Here is an 18,204-nt window from a genome sequence, read left to right as displayed (position 1 = left end):
CCCATACCGGGAGTCGAACCCGGGCCGCCTGGGTGAAAACCAGGAATCCTAACCGCTAGACCATATGGGACTCACGTTAACCTTGACGACCGTTAGGCATTTTCAACATAGTCATAGACAACGCGTCGTGTATACGTATATACATTATATAAACTATAAAGGTACAAACTAGCAGACCATAACTTCAGCTGGTATAATTTCGACTATTTACTGTTTATAATTTAAATTAAATGCACTACAACGCTTAGCTAGTTTTTGTTTGATAGTAACGTCAACCTAAACAATGTAACAACACTGCTTGATTATATGTTTGAACTATCTTCAAATTAGAAAATCTCTTCATTTGTATTTGTTGGGATGTTAAGAAACATAAGTGTATTCATTTAGTAGGTTCAAGTATGTATGCTGGTAATTAAGTACATATAGTAAGTTTGTATGTAAATAATACATTTATTGAATTAAAGAGCTTTCATAAACGACTTCAACAAATATTGCATTTTGAACATGTTTCTGTTTTTAAATACAGTCACTAACCAAATGGGGGAAATGGCAGCTGCATTACCATTTTGATGCACTTGCAGGTGCTGTTTGTCTATTGGTAGGCCGGACATAGTATATACAGTCTATGATTTAGGCCCCGGCCCCTCGAGGACGCATACGGCAAAACGCATAGGATTAACGCAATTGCAAAAAAGCTTCCGTCCACACGCAATATTCACCTGACAGACAGGTTGTAAATGGCTGTATTATTTTATTACACTTCTCTGCTTCTCGAGCATGTTCCAGGGGTGAACATTGCTCTCTTCCTCTTATCTTCATTGATTTGAATGAGATAAAAACTCAAGAACACAAATACAAAACATATGGTACATTTTTTAAATATGAGTTCTTTATACTAGAGGTTTTCAAAGCTGGAGGTAAGTTCAAATAACATAATTAGCACCTCACAGCCATCCAGGAAATAAGTTTAACCAAGCCAAGTTAACTGTAGGGATGAGGGGACTCCTTTTTCGAAGCGTAGTCTGACAACAGCCCAATGAAAGAACAACCTTTACCTGTTATGTAATTTCTCTATATTGATGTATTTATCTTTTTAAAACGTATCAGTAGTTCCTCTTCCAGTGCAGTGGATGTTTTGAATGAATAAAAGGAGAAGCAAAGGTGTAATTATTAACATGAATGAACATTTGAATAGGAACACCTGGAGTTTCTCTCACATAAGTCAACCTGTTGCTTTGAGAAAAAGGCTATCAACATTTGAACTTGTCTGGCGGACATATCCTTTCATAAAATATCATATTAAAGGATTCCCGAGTATTGGTCTTGCTCATTTGCCAGAAAGACTCCAAAAAGGCCCTCACAAAGAACATTTAATTACCCTAATGTAATGCAAATGTGTTCATGGCTGTGCAATCTCTGACACAAACACAGAGGAAGTAGCAGGCCTGTGTCCTCTGTATTAAGCCAGAACATAATTTGCATAAAGAGGAAACCACAAACGAGTTTTCTATGTAGGATTGAGGTGGGATGGTGCAGTAAGTCATAGAGATACAGATCAAGTTTACTTTCTTCAGGCTGACTGGAGAGACACACTTCTGGATGGGAAAAAGAAGCTCAGCATCTCCATTCATCTTCTCTGACAGCTCACACAATCATCATGTACAGCATCGTGGTGGAAAACATCTACATGCTGGTCATCGTCACCCTCATCAGCGTACTTCAGAATGGTGAGGAAAAGCAAGAAGCAACTCTAAATCAGTAATTAAAGATGTGAGTAAGATGACCTTATGTGATGACGTTAATGATCTTTGTGTTTTAGCATTCTTTGCTTTGAAGGTAGAGAAGGAGTGCAGGAGTGTAAATCCAAACGCAGCTGCTTTTGAACGAGTTTCTTGTGCCAAGTAAGTACAATTTTACACTCAGTTCCTCTGCTAATCTAATGAAACATATGATTTTTTGTTGTTTTAGTTTCCTTCTAAAATAAAAATTCCATTTGGTTTTCCATTGACCTGTTTTTGAGAGGCAGTCTGCATTTGCCTGAACACTCCCAGATACTGGAAAAAAACTACAGAGCTCATTTGAATGCTTGCTGGGAAAGCAAAAATAACCGTTAAGAAAACATTTAATTCCACAAGCCTCTCAGTGAGGTGACTCATCCTCATCCTCATGTGTTTAAGTTGCGTTTAAAAATGACTTATAGCTTAGGTTGTTTTGCTTTGTTTAAAATTGCAATCCAGCTATGATCGTGCAATATAAAATCAAGCCTGTTTCTCAAAACTGTGACTTTCACGCTTCTTGCAAAACCACTTGGCACATCAATATTTGTCAATTCAAGAGTGTATCCACCCACCATCTTAGATACCTCACACACAAAACTACTCAAATATTTTACACTTTGACAACTATTATTTTAATGGCTTCATCAAAAATATCAGAATTTTCAATTGTTCTCTGTTTCCTATCATTGTCATTTGGACGTGATTGTGCTTTGGACTGTTGTTAAGAAAAGTGAAAAAACGTCACCTCAGGCTTCGGGAACTTGTAGTTATTGCACATTTGCTTCTGATTTTTTTATGGGCCACAATTAATTGGTTAAACAGAGACAAATATCAACAAATTCATAAATTGTGGCACTGAGGACAAAAATGCGTTATGCTTCATTTAATCATTAAAAGTAGTTAGGATATAGCTTGAAATTCAAATCTAATATAAGTGACACAACGTCTCAGTATTGGGAAGCTCCATGGGCTGCAATGCACTTCCTGTTTTGTTTTTTAAAGAAACATTTCAGCCACATCCTGACTTGGATTTCAAACGTTTGGGTGATGCAAACGTTTGCTGAAAGTTTCAAAATGACCCATCTCTTATTAAAGGTTTTTTGAGGTAGGTGTAGAAATAAATCTGAGAAAAAATATATAATTACCTTTCGGGAAACAAATCAGCCTGTGATCTCTCAGATTTATGTTGAGGTCTCTTGTGGGGTCCTGACCGAAAGGTAAACAAAAAACCCGTTCTGAGATAGGACATTTTTTGCCAGTTTTGTAGAGGAGAAATATATATTTCTTAACTAAAAGTAGAAACACTACAAAAATGTGTAAAAATACTTTCTTACAAGTAAAAGTCCAGCAATCATAATCTTACTTTAGTAAAAGTACATAAGTATTCACATCAAACTATACTTAAGTACCAAAAGGGATAGTAGGCTACTTATTGTGTATGTAATTCCAATTTCAGAATAACATATTCAATTACTGGATTATTATTTTTTATTAAAAATAATGTGTTTATCACAGCTGGTAAAAGTGGAGCTACTCTTATACTTCTGCTGGATACTTTACTTATAACTATATAGCATAGTTTGTTTCTTATATTTTGTGTTTGCTAATAATCTGAATCTGTAAAGTAACAAGTATATATTTATGTAAAATTAATGTAGTGGATTAAGAGGAAAATATTGGCTTCCATATTGTAGTGGAGTAAACCGTAGCATAAAATAAAAATACTCAAGGAAAATAACGCAAAATCGTAGTTAAGCACAAAACTTGAGTAATTGTAATTCAATACATAACACCACTGGCTAATTCTCCAGACATGCGTGAGATTGAAAAGGTTTGAGGGACATGGCTCTGTGAAACACACTGAACTGATTATTGCAGTGTATTGCAGCAGCCAGTACGTACTACCTCAGAGTGGACGACATTTTTCCATTTCAACTCTTCTCCTCCAACACTCAGACACCCAAATTGGTTTTCCATTGGTTTTTTTTACAGTCTTTTCTGCTCTACAGTTTAAAAACATTTTCTTAAATATCAAACGTTATCAGATTGCTCCATGAATCCTCTTTGCCGTTAACTTCCTTGATTGTACTAATTGCACCTCTTGCTTTCTCATCTCTCAGTCGTAACTGCATGGATTCTTACCCAACGTTCCTGGCAGTGATGTGGTGTGCCGGTCTGTGTCTCAGCCAAGGTAATCATTAATCAGTTACTGTAAAGCAATCATTAACCAGTTACTGTAACACTCCCACAGAGTCAGTTCAGCTGAGGGAAAACATTCAAGAAAGGATTTTGTTCTTTATAGATGACTCCTTCATTTGAGGAGCACTTATAATATAATACCATTAACCCCATTTGTCCAAAATGTTGTTGACACTTGACCACACATGCGTGTAATTCAAAACCTACGCAGCAATGAAGTACAGCCCAATCAGGCTCAGCCAACACATGCAGAAGACAGGGTGCTTTGGCAAAATTAAATTACAATATAAATTCATATCAAACTTGCTGTATATTCGTCTGCAACTTTAAAATATTGAGACAACTTTTTTCAACCAAGTACACAATTAACCCAGGATAGTCAGAACAGGCCGATACAACCGAAAAATATGAACTCATGTTGTTCCACCTAGGCTCTCATTTACAATAAAATGTAAATCAAAAGTATTCCAACCTTTTTTCTGGAATTCTTACCCACTGCCATTTATAAGAAGCCCTTTACACTTGAGTGACAACTACTTGTAAAGGAAAGCAAAATTTCCTCAGCTTACTGTACCCATGTCTCAACCCGTTACAATAGCTCATAAAACACCTTATAGAACAATAAACAGAGAGCCTCTTGAAGTTTCTAGACTGCCTGTGGGAATTTCCCACATAAATGCCAACAGTCAGTCCTCCTATGCATTTTTTCTCCCTCTGCCCACACTACCTGGGCTTCACTTATTCAAGTAATACATAAACAAATGTATGAACCCATTATTTTTGGTTCACACTGTTGAATCACGGTATTCTCTGAAGTATCATTACTGACTGTATCACTGAACCGGGAAAAGGAGCCACAGACCAAAACATGACGCCCAAATAAAAGTGGCCAGGAGTTTCCATATACGTTCAATATTGTGAGTTATGAAAATGGGGATTGTAGTAATATACCAGGCTATTCAAAATTGCTGGTCATCATATAACGTTTACATGTAAAAAATATTTTCTGTTAAATTAACGGACAAAAGTGAGTGTGTGTGAGTTAGAAAGACACGAGCAGCACCAACAGTTTATGTTAATTGTTATAATAATAATAATAATAATAATAGTTAAAACTCAAATAAACTACTTAAAAGTATTTCTTAACATGCTATAGTGCTGCTTACATGTCAACTGCCATGTTTTTCTAATATAGCCTTATATGATATTGGTTTCCCAGTTAATAATTCTGTTTATTGCAAGTACAACTATGTTCTCATTCTTTAGAGTTTCATTGTAACTAATAATGATATTTACAAAAATGTAATGCTGTGATGTTTTCTGAGACCATACCATGATGATCTCAGTTTGTACAACCCAACCAGGAAGTAATATATATATTTCTTTTTCTGTCACATCTCTGAAGCTCCTGCTTCCTTTGCCGGGGTCATCTATCTTGTAGTCAGGCAGAAGTACTTTGTCGGATACATGGGACAAACCTGTCAAAGGTAAATTATAATGAGCGATCTGTGTTTTGTTTGTTAAGAGGCATAGTCTAACATATATTTAAACATTATTCGTAGCACCCCAGGCTACCTGTTTGGAAAACGCGTCCTGTTCTTCCTGTTCCTGATGTGCATTGTGGGAATCTTCAACTACCTGCTGGTGCGCTTCTGCAGCAGCGACTATAAGGAATACGTGGAAACCATCACCAGCGCTGCGTCTGCTCTTCTCCTACTCCCTTAGGGCAAGGTGTGTCACATAATGGCACAAACAACTTATATGTCTTTTAATTGAACAAAAACAAAAGTCTGATTTAATTTCTGTTTTTATAAAAAGAGCATTTATTGTGTGTCAGTTTGGTAAATAAATAAAATGTCATTAACAAAGTATGATTCTTCTGTACAAAAGTCTTAAACAATTCATTCTGCAATATAGATTTGACCCCTTCAACTCTAATCAAGTGAGGTAAACACCTGGTTACTATCGAAAAACACTGGAAAGAAATACACAATATATTCCTTGATAATCTTCATGGCATTCAGTAATTCTTTGCCATCCCTTGTTAGTGGTTTCCACCAACTTAACAGAAGAAATACCCAACAGCCATTATAGTGCAGTTCTGTCTGAAGAGGTAGGCCACTCCTTTACCTGGCAGGTTACTTTCTTCTGCTGATCAGCAAACTTCCTTAAGGAAGCAGACCCAGACGCCATTAAAACTGATTGCAAAAGCTAAATGTATTTCTCTTTCTCTCCATCCACTGCTTGCTCATGTCAATCTCAACTGTAATGGTAAAAGATGTGAGCAGAGAACACAAATTAGACAAGTGCAATCTGACAAATCCAGCAAAGTAACTATCTATATTATACTATCACTACTATATTGCTAAGAAGAATAAGACATACTTACACAAAATGTTCTTTTGCTGAACCCAAACCAGTGTGCAAAGTCAAAGAGGGCATCAGAGTAGTATTTGAGGGTGAAGGAGGCGTCTCTCCACACAGGTTGGACTTTTGTTAATTTGTCGGTTATAACGCTGCTGTTTTTTACTGCCCAGTTCTCCATTATTTCAGTCAAGTCAATCTGATATAAACAAAAGACATATTTAAAAACCACAAAGGTATGAACTACATTAAAAGTGACACAAAGTCCTGCTTACATCCACCCTGTAGCTTTCTCCTGCGACAGAGGAGATGCTCCAGTCCAGGCCTTTCTCCATCTGCCACTTGATGAAAGGATCGTTTCCATCGATGGACACCACAAACTGCTTGAGCACTGCCACCGATACAAGGTGTAGGATAATTTATGGGGAAAACAGAGGGAAACCAGTGAGAAGAGAGCTCAGAAATACATGTTGTCATTGTGCAGAAGCACTGTACAGCCATTGTCATTACTCTACTCCGTCTCCACCCATTGCAATCATCCAAAGTTGGATTTCAGCCAACATGCCAAACCACATATAGGCAGCATGACACATGTAGGCAGCATGACACACTTAGCTGCAAAGCACAGACTGTGCTCAAAAGTATAATGTTGTGCGAATTAAAAAATACCAGTGGTGGCTTTAAGTACCATTTATCTTTTTTTAGTTATTTCAGTGTAATTACACAAAAACGTATGTCCTCGTCATGATGGGGTCATTTTGTATAATGGTAGTAAGTAGCCTTGTGTACAGTTAAAGTTACCTCTTTCTTCATTGGCTGCCTTTTTGTCTTTCACTGAAAAGTTTTCTTCGCATGCAGACATCATCAGATAAATCCTCTTGGACAGCAGACTCTTCCTCATGCTGGTGTACTCCCATAGGTTTTGCATTTTAACCTTCCTGTTTTGAAACAATTCAATTATGTTTTTGTGTATAATAATATGTGTATTTTTATTTTTATTTATTTATTTGGGGTCACATTATAGTACAAGTACAGTTTTTCAAATCATATATTTTTAGAGACCCGAAAGTGACAAATGAAATAGCAAACAAAATTAATCAAAGTAAAATAAAAACAAAAAAGTACACAGGGGTTGTTTGAGATAGCAAATGTCTACACATTAACATATGCATACATACATACATTCAATACACATACATGTGACCATACATACATACATACATACATATCTATACATTCAATCGGTGTATAGAAACAGTCAAAAATATGCAATATATGTATTTTTAAAGCATCCCATGAAGCGTTTCCCTCACCTTCCCACCGAGTTCAGGAAAACTATTTCCCGTCTGCAGGAGTTGAAGTCGTCGATGAGCACCAGGCTCTTCTCCGGGTCGCTGTGGACTCGGGGACCGGAGGGGAGCTCCTCCACGGAGAAACCGTCCGGAGGATTTTTCAGAAACTCTTCCACTTCTGTCACTCTCATCCTGCTGTGGGACGTCTTGCTCGCATTCATGGTGTCACGCTTTTCTCTGGTACGTCTTCCTGTGGCTGCGGCTGTTTCAAATGCCTGCCTGAAGTCTGTAGCTAGCTTATAAAAGCTGTGAAGTTAGACATGATGGTGACACGACCAGACTTCCGGTCCCAAATTAAATCGGCTCAGGTTGAACGCCAATAAGCGAAAACACACGCCTTTAAGATGATTGACAGAAATGGTTTAATGCAGACTGAGAAGTGGTTAAGTAAAAACAGGTTCTACAGATTCAATATTATCCGGATGTTAATCATTGTCTAATGTCTGAATAGCACTATTGATATATGGGTAATGTCCAAGAAGTATTATTTGATGATTTAATATTGTTCTTCCCTTAAAACGTTATTTTGAAGGAGAAACTGATAATCGTGCAGTGGTCTCTTAATTTGCTTCCGGAGCTGTATTCACTTTCATAAAACTGTTTGGCCATTTCCTACATAGCTTACATTATAAACCTACAATATAGGCCCTAAGTAAGCGAGAAAATAAAGTGAATTAGGAATTATGAATTAACAATTAAGAGATAAATGAATAAATAACTAAATCAAACCATTTTTTTTAAAAATAACACTATTGTTCAATTATATCCACAATAATGAAGATGGATTTCCGAGCTTTACGAGAAGCCACTTGAGGTGAGCAATTGGCATTCCTGTCGAGAACAAAGCGAGCTTTTGAACAGAGAAGGAAAAGTACAGTAATGAAAAACATATTGAGTGACCTGCCAGCCTTTGTGGTACGATGACATTAATATTCTGCATGTGTGTATGTGTGTGTCTTTGTGTGTGGGTATTTGTGTCATATCAGACTCTCTTCTTGTTGCCGTTTTTATTCATAAGCAATGTTTGGTCAGTGCTCATGAGTATCTTCGAGTATTTACTTTAGCTGTCTCCCGTAAACACTCACCCGATAAGAGTCCAAAACAGATCCATAAAGCCATTAAAGCTCTGACCTTATTTCCTCATTCTTCAAGTTTGTAGGAAACATAAATCCCATTTGGATTTCTTTCCGTAGAGTTCGCTTTATTCACACAAAGATGTGAACACCCACAGCTTTGGTTTCACGGAGACAGACTATTTAATTTGTGTGGGCAAGAAGTCCATGTTTAGACTCAGTGGTCGGGATATGGTTGACTCATTTGTTCTGTATGTCTCTAACAGTCTGCATGGACAACAACATAAATCCTGCTTTCAGCCTTCTTTCTGGACATCTATTTATAATATAAATTACAATGCTTGCTATACTGAGAACAAGGCTTCAAAATCCTTTCTCACAATCAGCTTGTGGAAAAACTCATGCATTCTAGCTTATCTCTAGTTGTTTATTGTCTGTTGATTGTGTAGCTAACCTCTGACCTCCCTGTGGAGGGCATACTGAGTTCAAAAGTGAAAAAGCTGCTCTCAGATATAAGAGTCAGTGGCTGATCTGCAGCATTGAGGAGGAATATATACTGTTTGGTTAGTATATCTTTTTCAGCCATCATATTTTGTTAGTAAATTAAATCAGTCTAGCTTTTGAAAATCTCTAGTGTAGAAAATAAGTCTGTTAGCAAAACTAGGGCTAATTATATCAGTATTACCTGAAGTTGAACATAAATAAGTGGAATACATTCTCTCAAGCACTGTTGTAAAAATGTAAGACTTGGAATTTCTTTGGTATTACAATGACTCAATCACATTCTATTTATATAGCCCACTATCACAAATTACACATTTGATTCAAGGGGCTTTACAGTGTGTAAAGCATACAATACCCCCTGTCCTTAGAGTTGCAGCGCTAAAAGAAAAACTACCAAAGAAACCCCACAATTAATCTGTACAAATGTAATAAAACCCATGGAAGAGCAACAGAGGAGGGATCCGTCTCCCAGGAGTAGGCTATAGTTTTTTTTTTTTTAAATGGAAAAATTACAACAGAGAATCCAAAAAGCAACGTGATATTGATGCTTCTTTTACTTTAGTTAAATGTCGGAGTACTTTTGGTACTATACATATATTATGATGCTTACACTTTTGTACTTTTACTTAAGTAACATTTTGAATGCAGGACTTTTATTTCTAACTGAATATTCCTACACTCTGGTAGTTCTCATTTGTTGTACTTAAGTACAAGACCTGAGTACTTCTCCCACCTCTGACTTTGACCACCACCACTGAAAGTGAGAAGGAAGCAACATTGTGGTTTACTACTATGCCAATGTGTCATAACATAACATACCAGTGAACACTAGAGGTCACTGCAGCTCTGCTCCAACAGTCACTGCAGCCCAGCTCTGCCAGTACAGGAATGTAGCTAACCAGTGTTTCCAGTTCGCCTAGAAAACACGGTGATATAAAAACAAAGAACAGCAACCACAGAAGCCATGTCTCATCGTTATGTGGTGGGCGGATGCAAACTGGTCGCGGTGCTTCTTCTTTGGCTTGGTAAGTGGGTTCAATGCCCTGTGGAGATAGCTATGGTGTAAGCTAAATTGCTAGCACTATGCATGATACAAATACCGGAAGTTACTTCGATGTGTACTTCAAAGTAAAACTATGTATGTAATTTAACAGGGCGAAACGTGCATTGTTGTTTAAAAATGTTAAACTGGATGTATTTCATGTTTAATTACAGACTTAAGTTATTCTCCAGTGAGACCCTGGCATCTATTTTGCTACAAAATATTCTCTATTTTCTTTTAATTTGAAATTGAAAAGAGTGCCCGGGGAGGTTATAGTGGACAGCTTCACGCACCTCTCAATTAAATGCAGGTGCTCCCATGGGGTTTGTAAACAAGACGATTTAACAGTTGTTCATGTCAAGGTAATCAAATATATGATAAATATGTCTCTAGGAAGAGTGTGCACTGATAGAATCACATAGAAGCTTGCATGGGAAGAATACAGATGATTGTTTAATGAAGTTACAAACCATGCTGATTTAGTTTGTTGTGAAATTGACATTGTCTATAACGCCGTGGTCCAATTGCCATATTTTCTTATTAGTAAATAATGAACAGCACATGCAGGTTATTTGCAGCCAGATATTTGTCTACGGCTGAAATAGTAAGCTAAAAAGTAAGAAGACCTGCACACCCAGTGACTCCTCTGGCCAGTGAGGCCTCTGCTCAGGTAAAAGAGGTTAAAATGATCAATTCCACCTGGGCTTTTCCTTATTGGTCCATTTAAAATCTCTCCCGTGAAAAGGGTCCATTAAGTTGTTAGCTGTGTCCTAAACTAACAGGATTAACAAATCCAAAAGAAGGGTGATGTAAATGTTGGTTAAATACAGTTTAATACAGGCCAAAAGAGACAGGTAAATTGAGTGAAAACTTCTGTGACATGCCATGAGTGTGCATTACCTTCAAAAGACAACTGGAAAAGCCAAACGTGTTTAAGACCTGTAATTTAAGAATTTTCCAGAAATGCACAAGATTCTTTAAAGATGTTTTCATGGTCTTTCATTTGATTGCTATTGACACTTTTCCCTTTATTAATGATAGCAGGAATAGTGCAGGTGTAATATAGTACCTCAATGATGATACATTCTTACTTAATTTCCTTAACACTGTATCATTCATGTTATTAAAGAGAGCTTTTCCCATACCAGACCATCCTTTACATGCCAACATGTCTGCAGTGAAAGGGAGCCTTCAGGTTGATTATGGGTGGTAATGTATTTAATATGTATTTACCATAATAGCAACAGTGATTGTCATAATGAAGTTTACCTCTGCAATATACTTATTTGTGTTCTTCCTTTATGCATTCACAGCAGGCACCTGCTGGTTTCTTTTGCCCCGGGTGGTACACATATAGATTCATGTTTAATGAAAATGCATTAGATCAGACAGTCCCATAGAGACCTGCATGAGTCACCTCATAGCTCACATCTTAGTTCATCATGACCTATTTCTCAGCTCAATGTTACAGCACTCAGAAGCATTTTGTGGTTAGATCTGGAGAAATGTTATGTTTTTCTTTTTTTAGGGTTAGGGTTACCATGTATGAAAAGTATTTTTTGTAAGGTTTGATTCAGGAAAATAACTAAATGGGCTTTGCACACCACTAATAATAGCACAAATGCACATTGACTTCCCGTCATATCTCTGCCTCTAGCCTACATGATTATTCACTAGTATACCGGTGACTCTCAAGTCAAGTATGACACACCCACAAAGCCTACAGTACTGAGCTCTGCAACTATCTGTCCTGGCTTCAAAGTTTGTTTTGAGTCATGGACACAAAGTCTAATTTGTTATTTTGTTAATATAGCGAAGAGGTGTTGGTGCAGTAATAACTATTACTACTGCTGCAACTAGAACTGCTGCTGGGGCTGTCGCGCTGTTACAGATGTGTCAAGACTTTAAAGTGTTGTGAAAGTGGTTCCTGTCTTCATTTATAAAGACCAAGAGATGGAACTATATTGATATAACATGTGCTTAATATTTAGCAACAACTAACAATTATTTACATTATTGGTTAAAGTGTTTACTAGACTATAGTTTTTAGACTCAGTGCCAAGATCTCAGAGCTCAATATCACATATTCAGTCCAAAACCCAAAGATATTTTACAAAAATTAAAAAATGTATAAACAGGCAAACATTTCTGAATGCAATATGGCATCTGCTGTAAATGTATTTTCCGATATCCCCTGCAAATGAATTTAAAGAATAACTGGCTGCTCATGTCATTAAATATAATGTATGCATTTTGATGACTAAATGTTGCCTCTTCTTTCACGCCCTAAAGGTTCCTCTGCTGGGGACAAACACGCAGGTCGTGCTCATGTAAGTGTTGCCCAGATTCTGGCTGTGATAACGCTTCATCATGTGGCTCAGCAGTGTGTGTCAGACTAAACCAGATCCCTCTGATCCCCGCAGGCAGCAGAGCATCAGGAGCACACTGCACACGGCCCTGCTGGTGAGTGAGGGATTTCACCACAGATGGTCTGATGTTTTGTTCATAGATGACAAAGTTTAGGAAAGCAAATCCATTATTCGATGCATGATAATGATTTCATCGAGAGCATGGGAATGAAAAGCTCATCCCAGACACCAACATCTTTGAGGTTGTGGATTGAATTAAAGGAAGGACTAGTTAAATACACTTATTTGCTTTCTTGCTTATAGTTCTATGAAAAGTTTGATTGGACTCATGTTTTACCCTAAATATAAAGCTATGGCCAACTGGCTTCATTTAGTATATATACTGAAAAAAGAGGCTTACTTGGAACCGTCCAATGTCAACACAATACCATCCAAAGGTATTTAGCTAACTATTGTTGTATTCTGTTTGTCCAATGCATACCGAAACTGATATGTAGAAATAACGAGCCGTTGTTTCGAGAGTGGTTATCTTTGCCGGAAACAGTGACTTTGTGAATTTATGTCATCACTTTGAGGTTTTCCTGTCAAGAACACACACTTTCGAAGTGTATGTCACACATTTCCTTTTGTCTCTTTGCCTTTCCTTTTTTGTCACCCCTCTTAACTTGTGTGTCCATGTTCTCTCAGGTTTGGAGGAGGTGGTGCTACTGATCCAGAGTCAGAGGAACACCTTCCACGCCCATCACGCTGCTCAGAGGAAGGTGGAGCTTCTGCAGCAGGCCACTGAGCTGGGACAGGTAACATCTGGCAGGCAGTCGGTTAACAGCTTTTGCTGGGTTTAGATCAGGGGTATCCAAACTTTTTTCTCCGAGGGCTACATATAGAAAAACATACGAAGGGCTGGGCCACTCACTAGAGGTATATTGCCTCATAAGTTGAGTTATAAGTTAGCAAAATAAATCAAATGTAGGTAAATTATGCTTTATACTTGAATATGCTTTAAGAAAAAACAGCCAACGTCACAGCTCTCCCGAGGGTTTAATTGATTGTTTTTGCAGCTAATTCCTTAAAATAGAAGCCTCAGACTGCTCATAAGAGGAAATATGAAGGGTATAATTCGAGCTGGTTATGGAAATAAGTTATTAGATTTAGATTTGTTAGAAAATGTTTTCAACTTTGATGGAATTCATTTGAAAGTGGGTTTATTAACACATGAATGATGTGTAATATATGTTTACTTATATATTTAAGAAGTACAATACCAGACAAGCAAAAGTTTAATTTGTGGGCCATATATCATTATACTTTTTGAATTAACTGAGGGCCAATTCAAAATGGCCTGCGGGCCGCATTTGTCCCCCGGGCCGTAGTTTGGACACCCCTGGTTTAGATCTTAGATCTGGTCTTATGTGTCCTCATGTGTGACCCATCTGTCATCATGATAGAACTCAAGATACTATGATAATAAAAGGGGTACTGTAACCTTTAAAATAGAGTTATGTTTTTAATAATCTAATACATTTTTCACAATGCAGAGGTTAGTTTATGTAATAATGCCGACTAACTGGCCAAATGTTTTCAGGTTATTCATCTTTCCCATTCGAATAAACATGATATTTAAAGAGAGCCTGCAAGAAAACTGCTTTAATCTTATTGGACTCAAGGATGACCTCATTAGAATTACTATGAACTCACACAATACAATGTTGGTAACTCTTGAATACATATGCTAATTATGATCATTTTACACCCTATATTTTATTATACAAAATTATAAAGAGATAATATTTAGTTTAAGACTTTCTTAAGAAATGTTTGGATATACCACCAGGACATTGTGTGCAGACAGTCCCAGAGGGTAAAACCTACTAATGATGGTGACTTTTCAACTCGAGCCACTATGAAGTTGACATTTTAAATATGTAATTTAGGTATTGGATGGATTCTCTGGATTTTCCATCCAACCATTCATGAAGGTGAATTTTCCCTTTTTAAATGATAACTTCATTAATGATTATCAATATAAAAGTATTTATTTATTCAGTCAAAGCAACTGTACAGTCTCATATGAAACATGGTTAGCAGCAGTTATGTAAAGTAAACATTATTAGTAGTAAATGGGCTACAACATAAAAAATGTTATTTGCTTTAATGGGGATTTTTAATATAAAGGACATTAATTAGTTATCCTATCGCTTGAGTCACATTTATTACCAGCAGTAATGGTTAAGAACAATTAATATTGTTATTGCCGTTAAGGACTCAAGAAGGTTCAGTTTATTCTTAACAGCAGACAGGATAACAATGCTTTTACTGTGTGTCACTGATTTTTGGAGTGGGAGTTTGCATAGCTGTCTTATTACACGGCTACCGATAGGTGTCCTCCTTGCTGTAGTGTTCCCCTCCCTGAGCTCAGAGGAAAATGGAGAGATGAGACGACATAAATATGGACATGGGAGCCTGCAGTGAGAAGCTGTTGATTTTCCTTTGAAGCAAAAATACATTGATACTTTTTTTTGTATTCTTCCTCCAAACTCTTTTTCAATCCAGAAAATCATAGTAATAATGGCAGAAGGTAGTCAGCAGGGGCTCTGTTGAAAGATTCTTACATAGAAAGAAACAAAAATGTCTCAGGGTTGAGACATCTAATAATGATTTTAACCATCTCACATGTTGTTTTCTCTGAGTCCCTCTCCTGTGTTAAGTGGGGAGACCTGATGCGTCTGCAATCACACGGCAGTCTGTCAACAAAAAATGTGGTGCGGCAGCTGGAGACATTTTTAAATCACATATGCATCAGTGAGTAATTCAGCAGCGACAGAGTGGGAGCACTGAGTATATTTGAAATCTCTGTTTCTTTTTGTTTTGAAGCCGCATTCTGGTTTTGGTTATGGTTTGAGGGGTGACCGCACCAATTTCTATCTGAGACAGAAAGATAATGCAGTTAATGAGAATGTCGACAAACATCAGTGTGGCTCTATGGTTATAAAATGAGTGAGCTGCCCGGCAATAAATTCCAATTGATCATGAATGGCTTGTTACATTATTGTTAAGGGCATGAGAGCTGTGAAGAGCAATTCATCAGTATACTTAATGTACAGAAAATGGCTCAAGAAATCTGAAAGGGAGTCTACAGACACTCAGAAAAAGTTAAAAACGTGCACCACCTCCGCAGTCTTGAGGTAATTGCGATATGATCATTAATTTAGTTCAATCAAAAATAAATTAGATTTTAAGTATCTTTAGAGCATCAATCAAATTTTAGGAGTTACATCTCGATTAATTTTCTCAGATCATTATTACTTCTGTAAACATGAACTTATTTGATCAAAATGTATTTTAGCTAATTAAATATTAATCTTTCTAATGCAAAGGTTATTTTTGGATTAGGAAAGTCTTGACTTCAATGTCTCTTAAACATAACTTTGGAAAAGAATAACAGGTATGAAAAGGGAAGTTTTATGTATGAATTAAAAAGAGATTTCCACAAATCCAAGAGAAACCATTAATGTAACTAGTGGCTTGTCTATTTAAATGTAAACAAAATGGTGTTATATATGTATAATATTTGTGGTCTGCATCTTGAACTGTTGTGACCATATACCATTAGTAAATGTCTCAAGGAACCCATTTTGTCATAATGATAAAAAAAACTTTAAACCACAGCCAGGTCTCATAATTTGACTGCAACCAGTTCTTTCTCTTTAAACGACCAATGCACGATTTGCAATGACATCTCAGAAGGAAACCCCCCTAAAGGGGCCCCAGGTCGTTCCTGGTGAACTTGCATGATTCTCGTAACTTTTGTTTGAATTAAAAGTCAATGAAGCGGCTGAAGCCTGAAAATGAAAAAAGAAAGAGGAAAAAAGAGAATTATGGATAAAGACTGTGAAAAATAATACACAAATGAAATGGCCCAGTGATTACAAACAAATAATATAAAGTTGGATCATTAAGATAAGGATTACACAATACGCAGTTAATAAATAAACAACCATTCTAAAGAAAACATCAGAAGCAATAACATAAAATAAGACAATAAAAAAAACAAATAATAATATGATTGAAACATATTTTAAGTGCTAAAGTAGTTACCTTACTAAAACCCTAACATGTGTAGCAATGTAGATATTAACCTCACATTTACCGGTACATGCATATTAAGAGTAAAACAGACTTGAAACTTAAAAAGAAAATAAGCAATAGGTCCACCCTGGGAATTATAGCCTGAGACCCCGACAGACCACCGCTGACTGCAGGTCCTGAAAGTGCTGGACAGCATATTGATAAGTGTTCAATCATCTCAGCTTGTGTGCTTCAGAGGACGTGGCGATTTGTCAAAGTGAGGAAAATGACTGAGAGCTTTATCTAGATTTGATGTTGATCACAGATCTTGATTGTGATCAACAACAAGCTAGGTTTTGCGTCACGTTTTTTTTTTACTAATGTGCGTCACGGTTTCAATGTTTAACCAGGTGATTAAAGGCGGCAAACACACATTAACTCAGCTTCCTGTCTGACTTGCATACAGACAGCTTATTGTCTGTGGGGGGGGGGGGGCATATGGCTGTTTTATTGTTTATTTCACAAAACATCGATTGTTTCGCTATAGAGTAATCTATATTTGCACAGCTGTGGTCATGATGTCGCCAATATTTTAACAGCTACATCTCAATTGTAATGTTAGTGTAATTTCTAACACCTATTTATATTCACATCTTTCCTGGCTTATCATTCAAAGGAAGAGACAGACACTTATAAACGTCTCACATTTGGCTCTTTATTTGTTGGCTGTAACTGCAGGCTTTTAAATCAGCCTTTTCAGCCTCATCATCCAGCTTCATTACAGAGTCCCGTCATTTGGCAGCTGCTCTCTCAGCTCTCTTCGCTCACATCTCACCACACTTACAGCAGATGTTAATAACCATATTTGACACTCTCAGCATCTGAAGTGGAGTGGTTGCATGAAAACGCTCAATGTGTGAGTATCTGTGGGAACTGGAAGCCCTAAAGCTACTTTACTTTTTCAGTGAATATTATCTTTCCTTTGTGGGAAATTGTGCAATTAACTGTGGAAGTAAAATTACGAAAACGTTCTGTCACGCCAGAAACTAAAAATAATATCAGTTATTTGATCAGACTCATGATGTTATCAAGTATGTTCTGGTATTTCATCTTAGCCTTAGCTTTACATAGACATACGAGTCCTCCAAAAATGTATATAATAAATAGTTTTTATTCCTAATATGGCTTTAAAAATTGAATCATTTTTTCCATAGTGTCACTAATTTCACGATTATTTATTAATTTCTCCTAGCTTAGGCTACTGAAGTCTAATTCAAAAGGCAAATAAATCCTTCCCTAATGAAGATTAATGATATGCACTCTTTGCTGAAAATGTTTTAGTGAAATGTTGATATAATAATACAATTAATCAGATCATAATCATCTTAAAGCCTGAGTTGTTTCAGTGCTGTGGAATTATATTTCCCTATACCGACAGTTTTTATTACTTTTTCCAGA

At 36.8% G+C, this 18,204-nt stretch overlaps 3 protein-coding genes across 3 annotated transcripts in view; 2 read left to right on the top strand and 1 right to left on the bottom strand.

Annotated features, from left to right (window-relative positions):
• Positions 1-1,499: 1,499 nt before the first annotated feature.
• alox5ap (arachidonate 5-lipoxygenase-activating protein) lies at positions 1,500-6,240 on the top strand. The gene is made up of 5 exons (XM_079648393.1): positions 1,500-1,727; positions 1,820-1,901; positions 3,899-3,969; positions 5,383-5,464; positions 5,540-6,240. Exons 1-5 carry the CDS (start codon positions 1,658-1,660, stop codon positions 5,700-5,702), a joined length of 468 nt encoding a protein of 155 aa, XP_079504519.1. The 5' UTR covers positions 1,500-1,657; the 3' UTR covers positions 5,703-6,240.
• medag (mesenteric estrogen dependent adipogenesis) lies at positions 6,102-8,888 on the bottom strand. Its single transcript, XM_079648392.1, has 5 exons — positions 7,655-8,888; positions 7,143-7,279; positions 6,617-6,732; positions 6,367-6,540; positions 6,102-6,240 (listed from the first exon to the last, which is right to left on the bottom strand). The coding sequence occupies exons 1-5, from the start codon at positions 7,852-7,854 to the stop codon at positions 6,226-6,228; spliced, it is 642 nt and encodes a 213-aa protein (XP_079504518.1). The 5' UTR covers positions 7,855-8,888; the 3' UTR covers positions 6,102-6,225.
• A 1,226-nt stretch (positions 8,889-10,114) lies between these two features.
• The window catches only part of b3glctb (beta 3-glucosyltransferase b), a 30,062-nt gene continuing 21,972 nt past the window's right edge, over positions 10,115-18,204 (top strand). The window contains exons 1-4 of the mRNA XM_079647850.1: positions 10,115-10,295; positions 12,605-12,642; positions 12,736-12,775; positions 13,369-13,478. Coding sequence (XP_079503976.1) covers positions 10,235-10,295; positions 12,605-12,642; positions 12,736-12,775; positions 13,369-13,478 — 249 coding nt within the window. The 5' untranslated portion in view covers positions 10,115-10,234. The remainder of the gene's footprint in view (positions 10,296-12,604; positions 12,643-12,735; positions 12,776-13,368; positions 13,479-18,204) is intronic.

The sequence above is a fragment of the Notothenia rossii genome, assembly GCF_949606895.1.
Source record: "Notothenia rossii genome assembly, chromosome: 9".
Taxonomy (NCBI): domain Eukaryota; kingdom Metazoa; phylum Chordata; class Actinopteri; order Perciformes; family Nototheniidae; genus Notothenia; species Notothenia rossii.
The sequence above is the reverse complement of the archived record's forward strand: the minus strand, read 5'-3'. Positions and strand labels throughout refer to the sequence as shown.

Bases quoted from the DNA above. Each gene is read 5' to 3' on its own strand.
- medag (XM_079648392.1), bottom strand. From the start codon at position 7,854: ATGAATGCGAGCAAGACGTCCCACAGCAGGATGAGAGTGACAGAAGTG. The intron at 6,733-7,142 runs GTAACTTTAACT...TATCGGTGGCAG, and splicing joins GGCAGCCAATGAAGAAAGAG to TGCTCAAGCAGTTTGTGGTG. The intron at 6,541-6,616 runs GTAAGCAGGACT...TGTTTATATCAG, and splicing joins GAGAAAGCTACAGGGTGGAT to ATTGACTTGACTGAAATAAT.
- alox5ap (XM_079648393.1), top strand. From the start codon at position 1,658: ATGTACAGCATCGTGGTGGAAAACATCTACATGCTGGTCATCGTCACC. The intron at 3,970-5,382 runs GTAATCATTAAT...ACATCTCTGAAG, and splicing joins CGGTCTGTGTCTCAGCCAAG to CTCCTGCTTCCTTTGCCGGG. The intron at 5,465-5,539 runs GTAAATTATAAT...CATTATTCGTAG, and splicing joins ATGGGACAAACCTGTCAAAG to CACCCCAGGCTACCTGTTTG.